At 39.7% G+C, this 19,959-nt stretch overlaps 1 protein-coding gene across 1 annotated transcript in view; it reads left to right on the top strand.

The window, feature by feature from the left end:
- ARHGAP10 (Rho GTPase activating protein 10) overlaps window positions 1–19,959 on the top strand; it is a 231,975-nt gene that overhangs the window by 100,585 nt on the left and 111,431 nt on the right. The window contains exons 9-13 of the mRNA XM_018554263.1: window positions 4,390–4,496; window positions 6,381–6,475; window positions 7,560–7,641; window positions 14,806–14,848; window positions 18,489–18,554. Of these exons, the coding sequence (XP_018409765.1) occupies window positions 4,390–4,496; window positions 6,381–6,475; window positions 7,560–7,641; window positions 14,806–14,848; window positions 18,489–18,554 (393 nt within the window). The remainder of the gene's footprint in view (window positions 1–4,389; window positions 4,497–6,380; window positions 6,476–7,559; window positions 7,642–14,805; window positions 14,849–18,488; window positions 18,555–19,959) is intronic.

The raw sequence follows: 19,959 nt of genomic DNA, 5'->3' as shown, positions 1-19,959 counted from the left end.
ATGTATGGCCTGGATAGGGTCACTGTACTCTTTTCCCCAAGTGAAATTGAGATACTGTGGGCTTGATTCCTCCCTCTTCCCAGTTCGGAGGGGACCAGGCAAGGCTGCCTGCTCTCTCCCATTTTGTTCATTCTGGCACTGGATATAGTGTGGATATTCACTACCTCCCATCCATGGCCGTTCATGAACAGGCGGACGGGATAGCCTTATAGGAGCGGGAGGGCGTCTTAAGCGATGGCTGTTTACATTCAAGCGATCAGGCATCTCTAGAGACGCCCGATCGCTTGTACTAGCTGCGGGTGTCCCGAGATCCGCTATGCCCGGTGCGGCTGGGACGCTGTCAGTGGAGATCAAAGGGAGTTCAGTACATGATCTCCCTTTGATCTCCTTTCTCTGCTTCATCAGTTTTTCTGGGGGTCCCTAGGTGACATCAGGGGTCTTGGAGACCCCTGATATCTCCATAAAGAGGACCTGTTATTTGAATTGGCTATCACATAGGAAATTTCTTAGCCCCTATGTAATAGCAATAAAGTTAAGGTGTAAAAAAAAATGAAAGAATAAAATAAAGAAGCTTAAAAAAAATAGTGACAAATATATTTTTTAAATAACACAAAATTTGTTTTTAAGTCCCCCCGGCCCCCCCCCCCCACATACACACGCAAACATGCGTTGGGTGCGCCTATGTACGAAAACGACGCTTGCGCCCATTACGCCACATATGTTAAATATCGCCGCGAACGTCGGAGGGAGAGCATTCATTTTAGGGACATTAATTATGGATAACACTAAACTGATGAGCGGTAAAAGCGTTTAAAGCGTCGCCTATGGTCAATTTTGGGTGTGGTCGTTTTCTGCAATTTCCCGGGCGCGCGCCATTTTACAGCTTGACATGTTTGGCGTCTATTTACCCGACATGACCCTGTCTTTTATATTTTACCAAAAAATGGGGGTGATAATAAATGTTTCATAGGAAAACAGTTTTCCCCCCAAAATTGAGGGTACTTTTTTTTGTTGTATAGTAAAAAATAAAAACCCCAGTGGTGATTTAAATACCACCAAAAGAACGCTCTATCTGTTCCCAAAAAATGGTATAAAATTTGTTTCAGTGCAGCGCTGCATGACGGAATAAACGTCAGTCAAAGTACTGCAACGCTGAATACTGAAAAATGGCCTGGCCAGGAAGGGGGTGTAAACACCTGGTCTTCAAGTGGTTAAGGGAGTAGAGGTAGCTGTTGTGCACCACAAACTCTCATTGTTCGCGGACGATTTTATGCTCACGATTACTTTGCCACAAATTACCATCCCTGATCTACTTAACTTGTTGGATGATTTTGCTAGCTTCTCGGGACTGAGGGTGAATCGATCTAAGACTTTTGCCATGTCAGTTTCTCTTTCCTCCCACACGGAAACTGTGCTGCATTCCTCTTTTCCGTTTCAATGGGTGTCTGCTCTGCCTTACTTTGACCCCTTTTACTTTGACCCCTTTTAACTCCTTAATGACCAGTGACGTCCATAGTAAGTCACTGGCATCGAGACTGCCGAGACTCTGTTTCAACTTGTAAAGCCAACTGCCGGCTTTACAGTAGAAGCGATTCTGGAGGCCCACCTGCCGCCAGATCACTTCTACGGGCTGGTAAACACCCCCCCGCCCGACACCCCCACCATGTTTCCCGGGCTCTGCTGCCCCTCCTATGGGCCCGGTACCGGCTTCTCTGGTGTCGGGGGGAAGCTTGGGAGGAGATCGGCGAACCTCAGTTCACCAATCTCCTCTCCATACTATGGGATCAGGAGAGATGCAGATTACATCACTTCCGGTCCCATAGCTGTCAGTGCTCAGCTCCTGAAGCCCAGCTATAATCTATTGAAGTGCGATCTGCACTTCAACAGCTTATTTGGAGTATAGAAGGTGGCACTGGGGGTCTTTTGGACCCCCAGCATTACCTTAAAGAGTACCTGTCACCACCATCTGCTAACACATGGGGGGTTTGTAAGCCCCCCCTATGAGATAGCAATTAAAGTAAAAAAAAAAAAAGTTTTTAATATTAAAATGTAAAAATAATAAAAAAAAAAATTGTAAAGTGCCCCGCTCCCTGCGAGCACTTGCGTCTTCACATAAACATGCATCGGGTGCGACTACATATAAAAACGACGATCGCGCTACACATGTTGGGTGTCATGCCAGAGTGAGAGCAATAATTATAGGGCCAATATTTTACGCATATCTCTAAACTGATGGGGTTTTTTAAAGTGTCATCTATGGATTTTTTGGGGAACTGAATTTTGTCACAGTTTCACGGACGCACACAATTTGTAACCTGGGTACAAATTTACTTGTAACCTCATCTTTTATATTTAAAAAAAATTGGTATTTTATTGTGTTTTGGGGCATTTAAGTGCATTTATAATTACATTTTGGGGTTTGATAAGGAGTTGGCGCTAATATCGTGCAACATAAACATTTGCAACTGCCATCGTTTTATTCTATAGGGTCTTGGCTCTGAGAAAATGCATAATGTTTGGGGGTTTAAGTAATTTTCAGGCCTAAAATGTGGATTATAACATATATACAAAAATGTGTCTCTACCAGGCTAATTTCCCTCCCTTATTTCACCACTTAAACACACTTCTGAATACTTGGCGGTCTTACCTGATTTCTTGGTTTGGCTACATAGCAGCAATCAAGATGACTTACCTTCCCAAAACTTTGTATGGCTTTAGGGTGTTGCCTGTGGCTATACCTTCCCATAAGTTTATGGATACACTTCATTTGGGGTCAATTGCTACACTTCATTTGGGGTCACTCTTGCCCTAGGGCATCTAAACGTATTATTTTTTTCTTCCAAAGCAGCGGCGGGACTTTCTGTTCCTGTCCTCCGTAACTACTGTATTACTTGGCAGACAATATTGCCCCATTACCTTGCCATTGTGGGCAATGGGACCTTGTCGATTGCCACCCCATCCCCTCTTTTGCACTTTCTTGGTTGGCCCTCTCCCATTGTCCTATGCACCTAAACCCTATCTTAAGGCACATTCTTCATCTTTAGGATTCAATTAGGTTTTCGGATTGACCGTCTCCTTTTCTCCCTTTTCTCCTTCAAATTTTTCACTCCCCTCTGTTTCCCCCGGGTAGAGATAATCCATCTCGGTTTCACTGGTGGACTTTGCATGACATGGATACAGTCTGTTCTCTTCTTTCGCCTTCGTGGATCAAAATGTTTCAGCAGTTGCGAGAATCTTATGCCCTACTACTACGGGAACATTATCAATATTTCCAGATTAGGTACTTCGTTTTGTCCCTTCTCCATGGGCAGTTGCCGCCTTATGTCTCCTTTTGAACAACGATGCAGACTGAATCCCTATGCGCCAGGATTGATTTCCTTTATCTACTCTTCTCTTCAGTTCTCTGTGACTGTACAATTGTATCAAACTCATTGGGCTGCTGAGCTCAACTCTTCTATGTCTCCCGAGGACTGGCAAGAGATTTGGCAGGCTACCTCTAAGTGTTCGCACAATGTTTTTATATTGGACAACTCCTATAGGGTACTGTACAGATGGTATTACACCCCGAAGAGCTAGGCCGGCTTCGTGCCTGGTTATCACTCCACTTGTTATCGTGGCTGTGACTCTCCAGGTACGATGCCACATATTTGGTGGCTCTGTCCGGAAGCCCATACGCTCTAGATACGGGTTGATAATCTTTATACAGTTGCTCCTTCCTACCTCCTTACCCAGAAACCCTTGTGAAGCGTTGTTCAACAAACCAGTAGACTCTTTGTTGCCTAAGGAGCGTAAGCTTGTCCAACATATCTTTATGGCCACCAAATTAACAATAGCTAGAGCCTGTTAATTGCCTACTTTGAGTTACATTGCTGTTAAGAATAGATTGACAGATATCATGATTAATGAGAAATTGACTGCGATCTTGTTGGATACCCACTCCAAACTTTTGTCGGTTTTGCAACCTTGGATCTCCTACTCACAGCCTCCTAATTTTGATACATTATTACTGTCCCTTTAGCCAATTTTGATTTATTTCCCCTAGGATGCCTCTTTTCTTCTCCTCTTTCCCTCTTACTTTCCTTTCTTCTTTTTCTAACGCTTCCTTGTCCTTTTTTTTTCTTATTTCTGGCCTTTGGATTCATATCAATCTTGATAAACTATTTAGCATCCTTTGGTATGGTATTTGTGATGATTCTCTATGGTTTTTTTGAATATTTTTACTCTATAATAGTCCACCATGTTTTCCAGTACTGTAGGCTTTCAAATTGATTTTGAGATACATGTTCCTACGCTGCTTTAACAACAACGTTTGTAACAGAAAATGTGAAACACAGTTAATATGTGTATCTGGGTATTCAATCATATCTATTTTGTTTGTTTTCAATATAGGACCAGCCCCATTTGGTTCCAGTTGGGTTAAACACTACTGTATGTTTAAGAAGGATTCCAACACATTCACAATGTTCCCATATGAACATAGATCAGGAGGCAAAATAGTAAGTGCAGTTAAATTATTTTCTTTTCTTTGGAAACATTATTTATTTTCTATATGTGTTCTTTCTGCATTTTGACAAGCCTTAACGTGACACTAAACTCAGGAGTTAAATCTTAAAAATGCATTCAAATATCTTAACTTTTGACAATACTGGGCATTATTTGTGCCTTACTCAGCTGTAGATCCTCAACATAGGGTGGCTATGTTTATCCCCCATGGTCCCTGTGCGTGTTGTAAAGTAGCCACCTCTCCAAGCTCAGTCGCGTGATAATTATAATTTCAATACAAATTAGTATTGTATTCTATCTCGGGAGTGAGCATGGAGTGGTGGCTACTTTACAACACACACAGGGACCATGGGGAATAAAAGAAGCCACCCTCCAGAAAGGACAGTGCCCACATAAGAGTTGATTTGAAGGTCTACAGTTGAGTGATGCACAAATAGGGTACAGTTGTCTTAATAGTTAAGGTACTTGAATGCATTTTTTATATTTAACTATCTTACTATACCTGTAGTCTGCCAGTATAGCATTACCCACGTTCTGTATGGATGCATACAATTTTAACCCCTTCCTGACCGATGATGGGATTATCCCACTACGATCATTCAGTTTGTTAAAGATTGGTGATGGGATAATCCCGTCATGTGGTACAATGAGCGCTGGTCCATTAAGGGGCCAGCGCTCATTGAGTCACTGCTGTTGATGGGTCCCTCGGGGACCGAGGCAGACCCTCAACAGCAGATTAGATGGTCACAGTCCTGTGATCACAGCGAGAGCTGATCGCTGTGATCGTAGAGCCATGACAGCCACACAGCCAGCAGCAGCTCACTGTGTTGTTAATCTGCTGGCTGTGTATTACAAAAGGGATGCAAAGTATCTCTGAGGAGAATACTGTATTCTCCTCAGAGATACTAAGTATAAAAGCTCCTGTAAATAGAAAAATAATCACTTAGTGCCCCCATAGTGAAAAATTTAAAAAATAATGTTTTTAACATTTTAACAAATTGTAAAAAAAAGTTAAAAAAAAAAAAATGTTTAATAAAAATTATAAATGCCGAGGAGGCTAATAAAGATAGGAGACAAACATACCACATTCTAAAATTGTTCCACACTAAAATTGTATTTCACTCATTGTATTTTGTGACCTATAACTGCCAAAATAAACTGAAATCCCAGACATATGCTATACCCTATAAATTGGGACAAATAAAATAATTTATTATGAATTACTTTTTGTTAGCTGCACTAATTTATGTACACGTTTTGTGGTTTGTCTTTTTTTCCCCGTTTTTGGAGTATTTGTTATAAAAAAATAAAAAAGAATTGTAGATGCATATGTCACATCACATTAAAGTCCATTTTGTCCTTTAAAAACGGTATATAATATGTGTAAGTGCATTGCATGAAGAAGATGGAAATTATGTTTAAACACATGGCAAAATTGCTCGGGTCCCCAGAAAAAAAAGTCTGAAGCTGTCACTAAGGGGTTAATGGTAACACCTCTGTCATGATAATACATCTGAACTTTAGGAAAACCGCTAAATACATAAATGAAATACACATAAAGGAGCTCTTTTACTTGACAAAAAGATTTTTATTTCTGCCCATTCAGTCCTGAGATTTACACAGCGTTTCCACACTGCACAGTCCTGTCTGGCAGGGCAGGAGACCTGATTTTAATTTGCTGCTCCCAAGTAACTCTTCGACCAACAGATCTCTGATGATCATCTTTAAATTTCACGTTTTGGAAAGATAAAATGCTGCCAAATGTAATATTCGATGATAGCTTGTTATAAGCTAAAATGCACCTATTTTGTACATTAGGTTATAAGTGTTTTCAAAAGACATACCACTAGAGCAGGAATATGATTTTTTTTTCCTAGGGGGATGGAGAAAGTTTTATACTGAAGTTCTGCACAAAACGGAATACAGACACTATAGATAGGAGGTTCTGCTTTGACGTGGAAGCTACAGAGAGGTGAGAGAAATCATTGATACATCAATAATCAGAATTTTTTTTAAATTTTAAATGAAGCAATAAAGGATGAATTTGTAGATTGGCTTTCCTTATCATAAGAACTGTATATAGAAGAACTTACTGGTGTGTCAGAAGAGAGGCTCTAGAACCTGAAGAAAGTACAGTAGTGTACCTGTTAAAGTAGAACTCTCATTTTATTTTGTTTAATGTTTAGTCCACCCACCCCATACTCCAGCACTGTTCCTGAAGCTGGAGTTCCGCTTCAATGCTCATGTCCTTATGAAACACCTCCTTTCCCTATGCTGATGAAAACCATTCATCAGTGTTCCACCTATTTAGGAGTCCTGCCTGAGAATTGCAAATTGAAGGCAGAACTCTGTGAGGAACAAAGGTAAACCACATCATGCATGTATTCTGCTGCCAGCTTGTGGAGAGAGATGCCAATCACTGCTTTTGCTACAATGTTTAAACAGACAATCCTCTGTACAGTGAGGAAGCAAGTGAATCAGCATTTCTTTCTATATACAGTAAGGGGAATTTATCAAAACTGGAGCAGACAAAATCTGGAGCCATTGCTCATGGAAACCAATCCGTATATCTCAGTTTGCTCAGGTAAGATTTGAAAATGAGACAGAGAAGCTGATTGGTTGCAGTGCAAATCTGCTCCAAATTTTGTCTGCTCCAGTGTTGATAAATTCCCCTCGGTATGTTTTTGTCTTACAGTGCACCTATACTCAAGAACAGTAATGTTATATTCTGCAGCTTCGATGTGGTAGCAACTGCATTAGTTTTCTATGTTCTGAGTTTTCCCCCCTTTGTTTTCACCTGGGCATCCTGCTAGTAAACTTTGTGTCCTAGGGTGACAATGCTCGCTGACTGTGTGCTGTATCTAGAAGAAACGCGCCCCCCCAGACTGCACGCCCCTGATTGGGACTGTAGTGCCACCTCCCTTCTCTCTTTATATCTATAACATGGAGAATTATGTTCTGTAGTTCAGAGGTGAACTTGGTAGGGGAGCAAAAATGAGAAATTCCTTAATATGGTTTACGTACACTCTAAAACTTGCTTTTGCTTCTTTTATTAGGCCGGGACTTCTCACAACTATGCAGGCATTTTCCGAAGAACACAGACAACACTGGGTTGAAATACTGGGGGGAAAAGAGTCTGTAAGTAGCTAAAAGCATGTATTAATTGTAAGAATATGCCGTGTTTTATATTTTTCTTACGCTAAAACTCCATAATAGGATGCCTAGTTTCCACGTTTGCTCAGCTGGTCAACTTACATTGTCTTTCCACCCTTGTGTGGTGTACCCATCTCCCAACATCTCCATTCCTGTAATCCTGATAAGAGATATGGAATAACTCGGAGACAAACCTTGACACAAATTTCCCCACTAACCCTTATTGGCTGCTTCAGTGGAACACAGAGTTAATTATCTGGAAACATGTAATAGTAAATGTCAGCCTATCTAGTTTATACTGTAGCTCCAAGTATAGGTTAAATGATGGTAAAATGCATCTGATTTTGTTGAATTTTGTATAAAAACAATAGCCATGTTGCTGATTTGCCAAAAATGTGTAAAAGCAAAGGGCATACAGCTTGCAGTCTGCCAGCAATCAGTTGTGGTATGATAAATTGAAACCATTAACTTCAGAAGGTCAAGGCTATTCAGACGAGCCTGCCAGCAGTGCCCGTGATTAGAGCGTTAGCACTGCATAGAGGAGGCTAACTCGTACAGCACGGGATGCTGTTACTTCCACTTGCCATATGTACTTCCAGCTTGTTAAGTTGATATTGCAATCCTGTATATTCAAAAATACTGTAGTTTAAAAAGGACAGCATGTTACTGTATTTTAATACATCTCTATAACGCATAATTATTTTGCGCAAATAAAAATAGAATGCATTTTCTGAAATACAGCATGAAAGATTGTGAATTTCCTATAAGTCTTTTACACAAAATGATATGTATATTATTTAGTACATATAAAATAGTATTACTGATCCAAGTCAGGCCTGACCTACGTGTTGCACTCTGCCAGTTAAACAGCCTTTTTACTGCCTACTTCTAAACACACTTTTAGATGACACTATCATTGGTTTTACAAGATGCATGTTTGTTATACATTTATCTGTTTGTCTTTACCAGGATTGTGTGTTTAGAACACTAAATGGGCAATAAACAACGTGTTCTAATAATGTAACATCGATGATATTGCTCAGCAGAATAACATTAGAAGCATGGTCATTTTCAGGGCTGTATGACTAAGGTAGTGGTCCTCAAAAACAAAGGGCCAATTCACAGTCTGTTGGGAGGCGGAACAGTAGCCAGTAGATTAAAAAAAGTCCTGGCTTCAGAGGTTAGTGGGAGTCAAAAATGCCCCTTTGTCGGTTGTCAGTGGCAGCTAAAAATTCCCCTGTCCACATGCATCCACAGTAAAAAATGCCCTTGCATGTGGGGCCTTGTCATTGTAGTGGCTGGTTTACTGCAACAATTTCAGGTAAATACAGCTTTTATTTGAGATGCTCCTGAGCCCATTGTTTTTTCAAATGTACACTTAAGGTGCCCATAAACTGTACGATTATCATAAGAGAATCGCGGGAAATCCTGCAATCGTACGATAATCGCAAAGTGTATGGAAGGCGTGCAACCGTTTCTACTGTACGGTCGCACGTCTTCCGTCGAACAAGCAGGCTTGAAAAGTTAGTGGCCTGCTTGTTCGACAACTGCCGAACGGGCCGGTGTGCGCACACTGCCCGTTTGCAGTCATCGGAAGCCCGCCCCTCATTGCAGTCATCGCAAGCCCGCCCCACAGGGGGTTGGGCTTGCGATGATCGCAAGTACGATCTGCCTGTCCAAGATGGGCAGATCATACAAGCTTTTAATTAGCTTACAACCATTGCAAGACAAAAGTCTTGCGAAGGCTGTAAGGTGTATGGGCACCTTTTAGAGTTGACTTCTTTCTGAAGCTGCATCAAACTACTTCAGCCTTCTTTTGCATTCCCATTGACTTGTATTGAATGGAAAGCTGCTTTGACACAAGCAAAAGCCTGTGTACACAGGCCTTGTTCATTAATGACCATGGGCTTAACTACAATTCACTGGGTCCAAGAGAAAAACTGAGGGGGCTCCCTTCACCACCCCTGCAGCCTCCTTGTGTACTGTGGCAGGCAGTACACAAACAGTTCAGTGGCCAGCTGTAATAACACAACTCTAATAATAGCCTCCTTTACTATTGGTGGTTCCTATATACCCCTCTAATGACAACTTCTATTCACAGAAGGTAGACAGCTGCTTTATATGTCTCCAAAGCTTTATATGTCTCCAAAACAATAGCACTCTGGCAAATTGGTGTCCTTAAAGTGACATTAAACCCTCAGATTTTTTAACATAAACCAATCCTGAAATGTGCGCCTTACTGTAATCCATGGTTGTTTCCCTTCTCTTTGCTGCTCTTCCTTTTAAATCCTCATGTCTTCTCATGCTTGGGGAGAACTTCCCTTTGCAGCTCAGGGCCTCTTCCTGTAGTGCTGGCTCAGGTTACAAGCCTATACAAACGGATACACAGACACCGTGTATCCATTCCTGAGACAAGGCAGTCTGCTGCAAAACAGAAGTTCTGCAGAGCATGAGAACAGATACATATTAAAAATGAAGAGCAGCAAAGAGAAGGGAAACAACCATGGATTACAGTAAGGCACACAGTACAGTATTGTTTTATGTTAAAAATCTGAGGGTTTAATGTCACTTTAAGACCACTAAAAATAAAAAAAATCCCCTATAAATAGATTTTAATAATTATGCATGCAGCGTGCTAGTGAGTAGCTAAAGTGGAGTAGCTAAAGTGGAATACTGAACAAAGTATTCCACTTTAACACTTTATGTACCACATCTGCATCTATTTGCATGCTGTGGTTTTAGACAGGTTTGATTATTGCTCCTGTTGGTAGTTTCCCTTTAAAGCAATTTAGTGTTCCAGTTCTGCTGCTGGTGCTCAGGTGTTTAAATGTTTGTAGAGAACCCTAGGTGTGAAATCCAACAGCGAAGCGTTGTTGATAGACATGCTAGTCAAGGTGATTTATCAGACAGTTGTTATCAGAGATTATAGGCTGTAAAATAATCAATAATCAGCAGTGTAACATGAAGGATGCATAATCCACTGGGACCTGTGTGCTGACACTGTAATTATGGAGCACAGTCCCTCTTCGATGCCTATCAGTCAAGTGTGGCAGATTCAAACAAAATATGCCTTCCAGCTTCCCTGACTCATTTCAAAACTACATCCAAAATTGTGCTTTGGTTTGCCCCTTAAGTAACAATGTGACATAGTGACAAATGTAAGCACCCATTGAAAATGTAAGTTTCTGCTACTTTACATCTCAGAGGTTAGCTTGGTCCAGCACTATGTAAAATGAGTCCATAATGTGGAGGGATGCAGATTTCTGCCACAGTAGAAATGTAATATAGATCTGTTTCATTTATGTGTTAATCTTGAAAAAAAGCTTTTGTCTCGGACCACTTTGCTCTTTGTTTTGCATCAATAATCATGTTTCTAGAAATAACTGAATAGCATTACTGTGTTTTAATATTAAAAAGAGATTTATTGTTTGAGTATGCACAATACCGATAGTTGATAGACTGATAGAAAGAGATGCCCTGATTGACATGCCCTGATTATTTAGCTATTGGTTTACGTAGTGTTTCCCTAAAGAGCAGTTAAGCACTTTATTTGGTGGAAGTACTCATTGTTTCAGCAATCTGACAAATCTCTATGTAAACAAGAACCAACCATTCCTTTCTCTTTGGAAAATAAGTAATTCAAGTGTATGTCAGCGAAAATTTAAAAAAATTAACTTTTTCAGTACATCTCTACAATGCATGCACATTTTCCTATGCTTTATTCTTCAAATACACCGCAAGTACAGAAAAGTACCTGTTGATATGCCAGAAGTGAGCTTCTATCTTAAAGTGACACTAAACTCAGTAGTTACATCTTAAAAATGCATTCAGGTACCCAAACTATTAACAAAAATGTATCTTATTTGTGTATCACTCGGCTGTAGATACTCAAATCATCTCTGAATTGGTGCTGACACTGTCCTTCCTTCTGGAGGGTGACTACTTTTGTTCCACATGGTCCCTGTGTGTGTTGTAAAGTAGCCACCGCTCCAAACTCGCTCTCGTGATGGACTACAATCTCACGTTTTGTTTACGAATTTGTATTGAAGTTATAGTTATAGTCTAGAGTATTTGTAACACAGCCCTAGAGATGAAGTCAACAAAATGTGTGTAAATGTTCACAGATTGGGTTAAGTGATCAATGTATATCAATGTATAAATTATGTGTATTAGAAACAGTCATAAAAGGTAAACGAAAAAGATGGTTTGTATCAATGTGTGAACAACATGAGTGAGCAATTAACTGAAGATTAAGTGTAGCCTATAGCTAATAAATATTAATGACATTCAAACATAGGTGAATAATCGTGATGAACTTAGATGACAAAGAATAAAAATAGATAGTAAAATTAAATAATAATAAATGGATAAAGTCAGCTTCGATTAAGATTAAGTAATAATAAATAAAATTAGATGATAGTAGATGGATGAAATCAACTTCGATTAGTGAGTATAATACGGCATTATAACTTCATTGAAATATATAACACAGTATCAGAAAAAACGTCTCAAAAGGATTACAGTGGATAATCTGTGACAGTTTTTAAAAAAAAGATCTGACAAAAATCTAATAACTCAGAAATTGGAAGAATAGCATTCAGTGATCTATATTGATCTTGAATTATTTCTTTAAATAAGTGAAGGCGATGCCAGAAACAGCAATGTTCAATGGACGATATGAAAAGTAGATTTAAAAAAATAGGCAATATAAGAACAGGAGAAGGGGGGGGGGGGGCAGAAGACGGATGATTGTTGGTTCCTATCTCCTTAGTCCGACAGCCCCCTTAGTAATGGGTACTCACCGGGTTACGGTGGATATGCGCAAATATCAGGGTCTTGACGATATGGTATCCAATCCCGTCCTGCCTTCAAGTATATTCTTCCCGCGTTAGAATCGGGCAGTAGGAGAGATGTTTTCCGGCTGTAGTGCTGGAGCTGTCTTTCAGACCCAGGGACCGCTTAGCCTAAGCGTAGTACTAACGAACTTTCTCTCCGGAATCAACAGGGTTATGAGGGTTTAAAAGCAAAAAGACCTCATGGTGCAGTATGTAAAAACAGTATAAATTTTATTAAAACATAGTAGCTTACATCTGGAAGTATAAAAACCGTCCGGCACAGCAGCTCTGGATCGATCTAAGAGGACTCCTCGTGTGCAGTTGAATCTACCTTTTTGACGCATTTCGTCATGTGACTTTTTTTCTTTGTCATCTAAGTTCATCACGATTATTCACCTATGTTTGAATGTCATTAATATTTATTAGCTAAAGGCTACACTTATTCTTCAGTTAATTGCTCACTCATGTTGTTCACACATTGATACAAACCATCTTTTTCGTTTACCTTTTATGACTGTTTCTAATACACATAATTTATACATTGATATACATTGATCACTTAACCCAATCTGTGAACATTTACACACATTTTGTTGACTTCATCTCTAGCGCTGTGTTACAAATACTCTATCCATTTAAAGGCGGTTCACCTCCTTTATTTCATAGCTGCTTTTGATACAAGTACAATTTAGACATATCCAGGAGCGCAGATTTATTTTTCCTATAGTTATAGTCTATCACAGGAGCGAGCTTGGAGCGTTGGCTACTTTACAACACACACAGGGACCATGGGGAACACAAGAAGCCACCCTCCAGAAAGAAATAGTGTCAGCACAAAAGTCTCCTTTGTGTTGGAGGGATAATGAGAATCAGAGTTAATCGGTTCCCCATGTGAAAAGTGACAAAGTCTCTTTAAATGGTTTGATTATGTGGATTATTAATAATCTTGTATTTGATAATCATTATTGTTGCTACAGTGTGGAAATTAATTATTTGATCCCCTGCAGATTTTGTAAGTTTGCCCACTTACAAAGCAATGGTCTATAATTTTTATCATAGGTGTATTTTAAATGATAGAGACTGAATATCAACCAAAAATCCAGAAAAAACACATGATACAAATGTTCTAAATTGAGTTGCAGTTCAGTGAGTAAAATAATTATTTGATCCCCAAGCAAAACAGGACTTAGTACTTGGTGGAGAATCCCTTGGTGGCAAGCACAGAGGTAAGACGTTTCTTGTAGTTGGTTACCAGGTTTGCACACATCTCGGGAGGGATTTTGGTCCACTCTTCTTTACAGATCTTCTCTAAATCCTTCCAGAGCAGAAAAACATCCCCAAAGCATAATGTTTCCACCTCTGTGCTTGACTGTAGGGATGGTGTTGGGGTCATAGTCTGCGTTTTTCTTCCTCCAAACACGGCAAGTCGAGTTAATGCCAAAGATCTCAATTTTGGTCTCATCTGACCACAGCACTTTCTCCCAATCCTTCTCATATTAATTTAGATGTTCATTGGCAAACTTCAGACGGGCCTGTACTTGTGCCTTCTTGAGTAGAGGGACCTTCCGGGCGCTGGAGGATCTCAATCCATGGCGGTGTATTGTGTTACCAGTGGTTTGTTTGGTGACTGTGGTCCCAACTGCCTTGAGATCATTCACAAGCTCCTCCTGTGTAGTTCTTCCTTATCCCATGAGGCAAAATCTTGCAAGGAGCTCCAGACCGAGGGCGATTGATGGTAATTTTGTATTCCTTCCATTTGCGAATAATCGATCCAACAATTGTTTCCTTCTCCACAAGCTTCTTGCTGATAGTCTTGTAGCTCATTCCAGCCTTGTGCAGGTTTACAATCTTGTCCCTAACGTCCTTTGACAACTCTGGTCTTGCCCATGGTGGTGAGGTTTGAATGGAAGAAATTGATTCTGTGGACATGTCTTTTATGTACATAACGAGCTGTCGTTAGGAGCACCTTTTTAAATTGACAGGACTAATTTGTGTACCACATAGCCAGTCTGTAGGAGCCAGAATTATTGTTGGTTGGTAGGGAATCAAATACTTATTTTACTCACTGAACTGCAACTCAATGTATAACATTTGTATCATGTGTTTTTCTGAATTTTTTGTTGATATTCTGTGTCTATCATTTAAAATACACCTATGATAAAAAATGATAGACCTTTCATTTTATTGTAAGTGGGCAAACTTACAAAATCTGCAGGGGATCAAATAATTATTTTCCTCACTGTATTTAAACTTGACAAAGGAAGCTTTGTAAAATGATGCAATGCTTTTAAACAAATTTATGTTCTCATTCTAGCGGTTTCTCAGCCTCAGCAAAGCTACAACAAGATCAGAGGGGGGCAAGTATATTTTATGCTTATTATTACATGGAATTCTCCTTCCTAATGTTTTTCTTTATGGTTCTGTTTCAAATGCATGAGTATTTTAGCAGCATTAATGACAGTCATTTTTATTGACTAACATACTCAGAATAAAAAATACCCTAATCACAGCTATCCATATGTGAGATTACATTTCTGGCACAGAAATAACAATTTTCGTGCATCTGTAGTGCAGTCTGGCCTTGATTGGAATGGAAGTGTGTATCTATAGTTCAGTCTGGCCTTGATTGGAATGGAAATGATGATGTCAGTCCAGTTTGTCACACTAAAATTGGACTGGTTGGAAAACTATGCTTAGTGCTGACAGAAGTGTTGAATAACACATAAGACTATAACATTTATGAAATATGTGCAATACACCCCAGAAAAAAGATATAAGGCTACGATACATACAGGTGAAACTCGAATAATTAGAATATCGTGCAAAAGTAATTGCAGTAAGTGCTGCAAAAGGGGTCCAAACCAAGTACTGAGTACATATGCATGCTTGTACTTTTCAGAGGTCCGATATTGTTCTATGTACAATCCTTGTTTTATTGATTGCATGTAATAATCTACTTTTTTGAGGTTGTGGATTTGGGGTTCTTGGGGTTTTCATGAGCTGTAAGCCATAATCATCACAATTATGACAAATCACGGCTTGAACTATCTTGCTTTGCATGTAATGAGTCTATCTCATATATTAGTTTCACCTTTTTAAGTTGCATTAGTGAAATAAATGAACTTTGCACGATATTCTAATTATTCGAGTTTCACCTGTATACATATAAGAAAGATAATGATAGAGAGTCTATCACAAGAGGTAATCTTTGGACACTACATGTTGAGGTTAATTTCCCACCTTAAGCCAGATAGTATGTGGGTATTTAATTAAAAAATCCAAATAGCCTCTCTGCAAAAAAAGGTGTTAACCATCACCTTCCCGCCAGGGTGGATGAACCTTCTCAATGCCATGGAAAGGATACAATCTCATTTTACCTCCATGTACATTGAGGTTTCTAACCACTTCTTCAGTCAGTAGGAAGAACTCTGACCAGCACAGTAATGTTTAGATATAGAGATCCTTACTGGCCCGATGGTACAGCCAACATACTGTACTTCGCATTTGGTGTGTGTAATTACATAACCCACATAACCTGCATTGCAATTCAGAAACTGGTTTATAGGGAACTCCTCATTAGTCATAAAATCTACCACCTTGGTCTTCTGACTTCACAGTTTATGAACCCTGTAAACTAAGCTATGTAGCCAAAAATTATTTCCCACTCTCAAAGTAACTGGGAGATAACAAAGACCTCACAACTGGAGCTCTCTTACTGGAGAACCAGCATCCACCCTCTAATACAGTATGTAGTTGTCGCTTTGCATGCAATATGGGCAAATTTTGTTTCGCTATCTGGGTGTATCACTGCGAAAGCATGGTGACAAAAGTCAAAGCACTGACTTCCTCTGAGAGATCATAATCCTAGTGGAATCTCTTAATTTCTTCCTTCTAGTCTTTTGTTTTGTGGACAAACTCTATCACTTGTCCACCTAGGATATTTCCTCTCAATGAGACCTTTTCTGACGATCCTTATCTCCTGTGCTGCATAGGTAATCAACTACTTCTGGTTATAGACTAACGTAAAGAAAACCTACCATTGAATCCAACAGAAGATATAATGAAAGCCTGTCAATAAATAATAAGAAACCACTAACAGCTACCACTGTAGCAATATACCTAACTTCTGTCATGTGAGCATTTATAGGTAATGCACCCCAACAGGTCATATATGTCCAGCTACAGCTAGTAATTTCAGATACAGATGCATCCATAAGCCATCACCATTAAAATATGCCATCCCAGGGAATGTGATTTCACTGCGGTTTGGTCATGGTTTCCCAGCTACTCATCTTTATTTTGTAACAACATGGAAGTATTTTTATGTGTATGACTTCTCATGTATACAATTATCTGTACAGTTGGTGGAGAGAATAACCGAAAGACACCATGGAAAAAAAGTTTTTAACTTGAAGTACATTAGAGTCATATTAGAAATGTGAAAAGGAGTTAATTTTTAGCTTTTATGTGAGTTTTTAGAGCAACATGGGACATCTAAGTAAGCTTCATTAGATAGATAGCAGTCATTAGGTTCAAGGATTGCTTTGCATAGTAATAAAATGAACAAAGGATATGAGCCCAATATGCAGGGCTAGATACACCGTCTTCTCCAACATGAAGGTTCCACATTTCAGAATAATGATGTCACCGTACACATTGCTAATCAAATTCAACATTGACTTCATGAACACCAGAAAATAGTCAAATTCCTTGCATGTTTTTCTCAGACACCTCAGATATCTAAACATTGCTGAGCCTTTCTGGAGTTTTGGGAGTTCAGAGTATGAAGTTAATTTTTTACCTTTTTGATCCCTTAAAAATTGAAGACTTCTGTCCATGAAGAATGAAGCAAAATCCAACCACGGACAGTTCAGGACTTAAGCTTAGGACTTAAGATCAAAGACTTTAAGTTCTCTGAAAGCAAATGAACAGCCTTTATATTAATATATTGTTATGGCCCCTTATGAGTGTACATTTTTGTTACAGATTAAAGAGCCAACAGTAGGGAAGCCACACTGGCATAGGTTACATATTTTAGTTACATGAACACATTTGGGAAGAGAGTGGGGAAGTCATTTTTTTTTAACTTTGCAAATGTATACTTCCACATATCCTTTTAGTGCCAGTACATGAGCTTTTTTTTGGCAGATTCTGCTCTTCTTGGCCCATAGACTTCAATGGAAACGCTCAAATTTACATTTGCTGTGTTTTTGTGTTTGTACACATTTTTACGCTCATTTGCCCAATCAGTGTCAGCCGGGTTGAGTGTTGTCATTCAGCGGGTACCTGTCAAATCGCTATTGAAAGGTCCCGGCCGAATGACAACAAATGGTCAGAGAATATATGAGAATAGGGGCGAACAGCAGAGAATGAACTGCCAAACATGTTGAATTGTCTGAGGCTAACGTAATCTTCACTTCTGTTCAGCCGAACGCGCTGGGGCTGTTCGGCTGAAGTGAAGGGAGCCAAATCCAGCTGATGTATGGGGTTCGGCTCCTTTCAGTTCGGGTGGGTTATTCACTCGGCTGCCTTGGGCAGCTTAGTGAATAACCCCCTTATTGTTTAGGTGTAAATCAAATGGTCTTAGAGGAAAGGCACATTTATATAATTTTATTATTGAGCATTAGGTAGATCATTCTTTTTATATTTGGATACACACACAAAGCACAGTGCAACTGTTTCAAAATTGGTTCACAGTGCTTTTCACTGATAGCACAACGGCTGATCATAAAGCACAGGTGAATTTTATTCAGTTTAGGAGTGCAGATGACATTAATTTTCATCATTATGCATGCAGTCCCTCATTTTATGAGTTTCTGCTTTGGGTTGAAAGGTTGGCAGCTTTTTTGCCAAACCTGAAGCCCACATTTTGTATTGGTGGTTTCTTAACTCACAATCAGAAATGCTTTGTATTGCTTCTGATGCACGTAGAAAAGAAAATGAGAAGGACTGTTTTTTGTGTCACTGCTGATTCTGTCATTTGTCTGTCTCTTTTAGGAGCTCAGCTTGACCAGCATGGATTTACTGTTGTGAAAAACTGTATCAATGCCATTGAATCACGGGGTAATTTATTTTATTAATCTACGTTTGTTCCTTACTTTCAACTTTTTGAATCACGGGGTAATTTATTTTATTGATCTACGTTTGTTCCTTACTTTCAACTTTTATTTGTAGTGAAATACGTATCACTAATGTGCAAGATTGCATTGGTGGTTGAATATGCTTGCATGATATGATCTACAACAGGGGTGGCAAACTCAGGCCCTCCAGCTGTGGTGAAACTACAAATCCCATGATGCATCTGCCTCTGCGAGTCGTGCCCGTGGCTGTGAGAATCTTGCAAAGCCTCAAGGGACTTGTAGTTCCACAACAGCTGGAGGGCCGGAGTTTGCCACCCCTGATCTACAAGATCCTTTGATAAATATACATCATCAGATTGACCAAGCAAGCCACTTGCCATTTCCAGTGAAAATTGGGCATGCATTTAGGCACACCTGGTTCCATAAACACAATTATGTAGCACTTAATTATAGGTGCATCTGCACTTACAGCTGTCTCTCAGTTCCCTTGCAGTCCCACAAAAGTCCCACAAATACCCATTGAGCCTGCCAGTGAAGTACACCTAATACAGTTTCCTATGATGGTGTGACAAGGATGCTGCACTGCTCCTAAATTCAGAGCAGTGTCTGGGAAGAAAAATGGTTGATGGGGGTATGGCTTTCAGTATTGTTAGGGCATTTCAAAACCCTGTAGCTTGTCAATCAGAACCTGGCCATACCTTGTTCTGCCTATTGCTTTCTGGATGGACAGTACTGCGACTGTTACTGAAACCCTTCCACTGCAACCTGCAGTGTCTGGTAGGAGGAGCATGTGAGACGCAAATGAAGGAGCATTTGGCTCAGTCATGGAGGGTAAATGAAGATTTTTCTTTATTTTATGAGGTTTATGCATCCCATAGAAACTGGATTTGGTACTTCTTTAGACTGTCATACAGGAGCCTTTAGTTTTACCTTAAGGGAGTAAGTGTGGTTACAGAGGTTTTAAGAAGTGGAAACCATTTTTACACACCACAGGTTTTTTTGAGTAACTGAATACCCATCCCTACCTGCAACTTAGTTTACTACAACTATGTTTCAATAAATTGCTTATATTCAAAGATACTGTTTAAGTTTGCCAGAAATTGCAGGCACTCTATTGCAGACAGTCAAGGACTGTGGATGTGTTGCGTACGGCAATCGGAGACTGTGTGGGCATGTTGCTAGAGGTGATCAAAAGGCGCAAACGTGCTGCATGAGAGCATCAAGTGCTGCAGGCATGCTTTTCATAATGGTCAATAAATGGCTATATGATGCAGGAAACCTTTAAAGGTATAGACATGCTGAAAAATACTTTCAGTGATTGACATGCTACAGTGTCTTTGAGCATGCTGCAGGAAACAGTCAAAGACGGTACACATGCTACAGGACAT

Source organism: Nanorana parkeri, unplaced genomic scaffold (assembly GCF_000935625.1).
Source record: "Nanorana parkeri isolate BGI_ZX_2015 unplaced genomic scaffold, ASM93562v1 scaffold150, whole genome shotgun sequence".
NCBI lineage: Eukaryota > Metazoa > Chordata > Amphibia > Anura > Dicroglossidae > Nanorana > Nanorana parkeri.
Note: the sequence above shows the minus strand (reverse complement) of the source record. Positions and strands in the feature narration are given on the sequence as shown.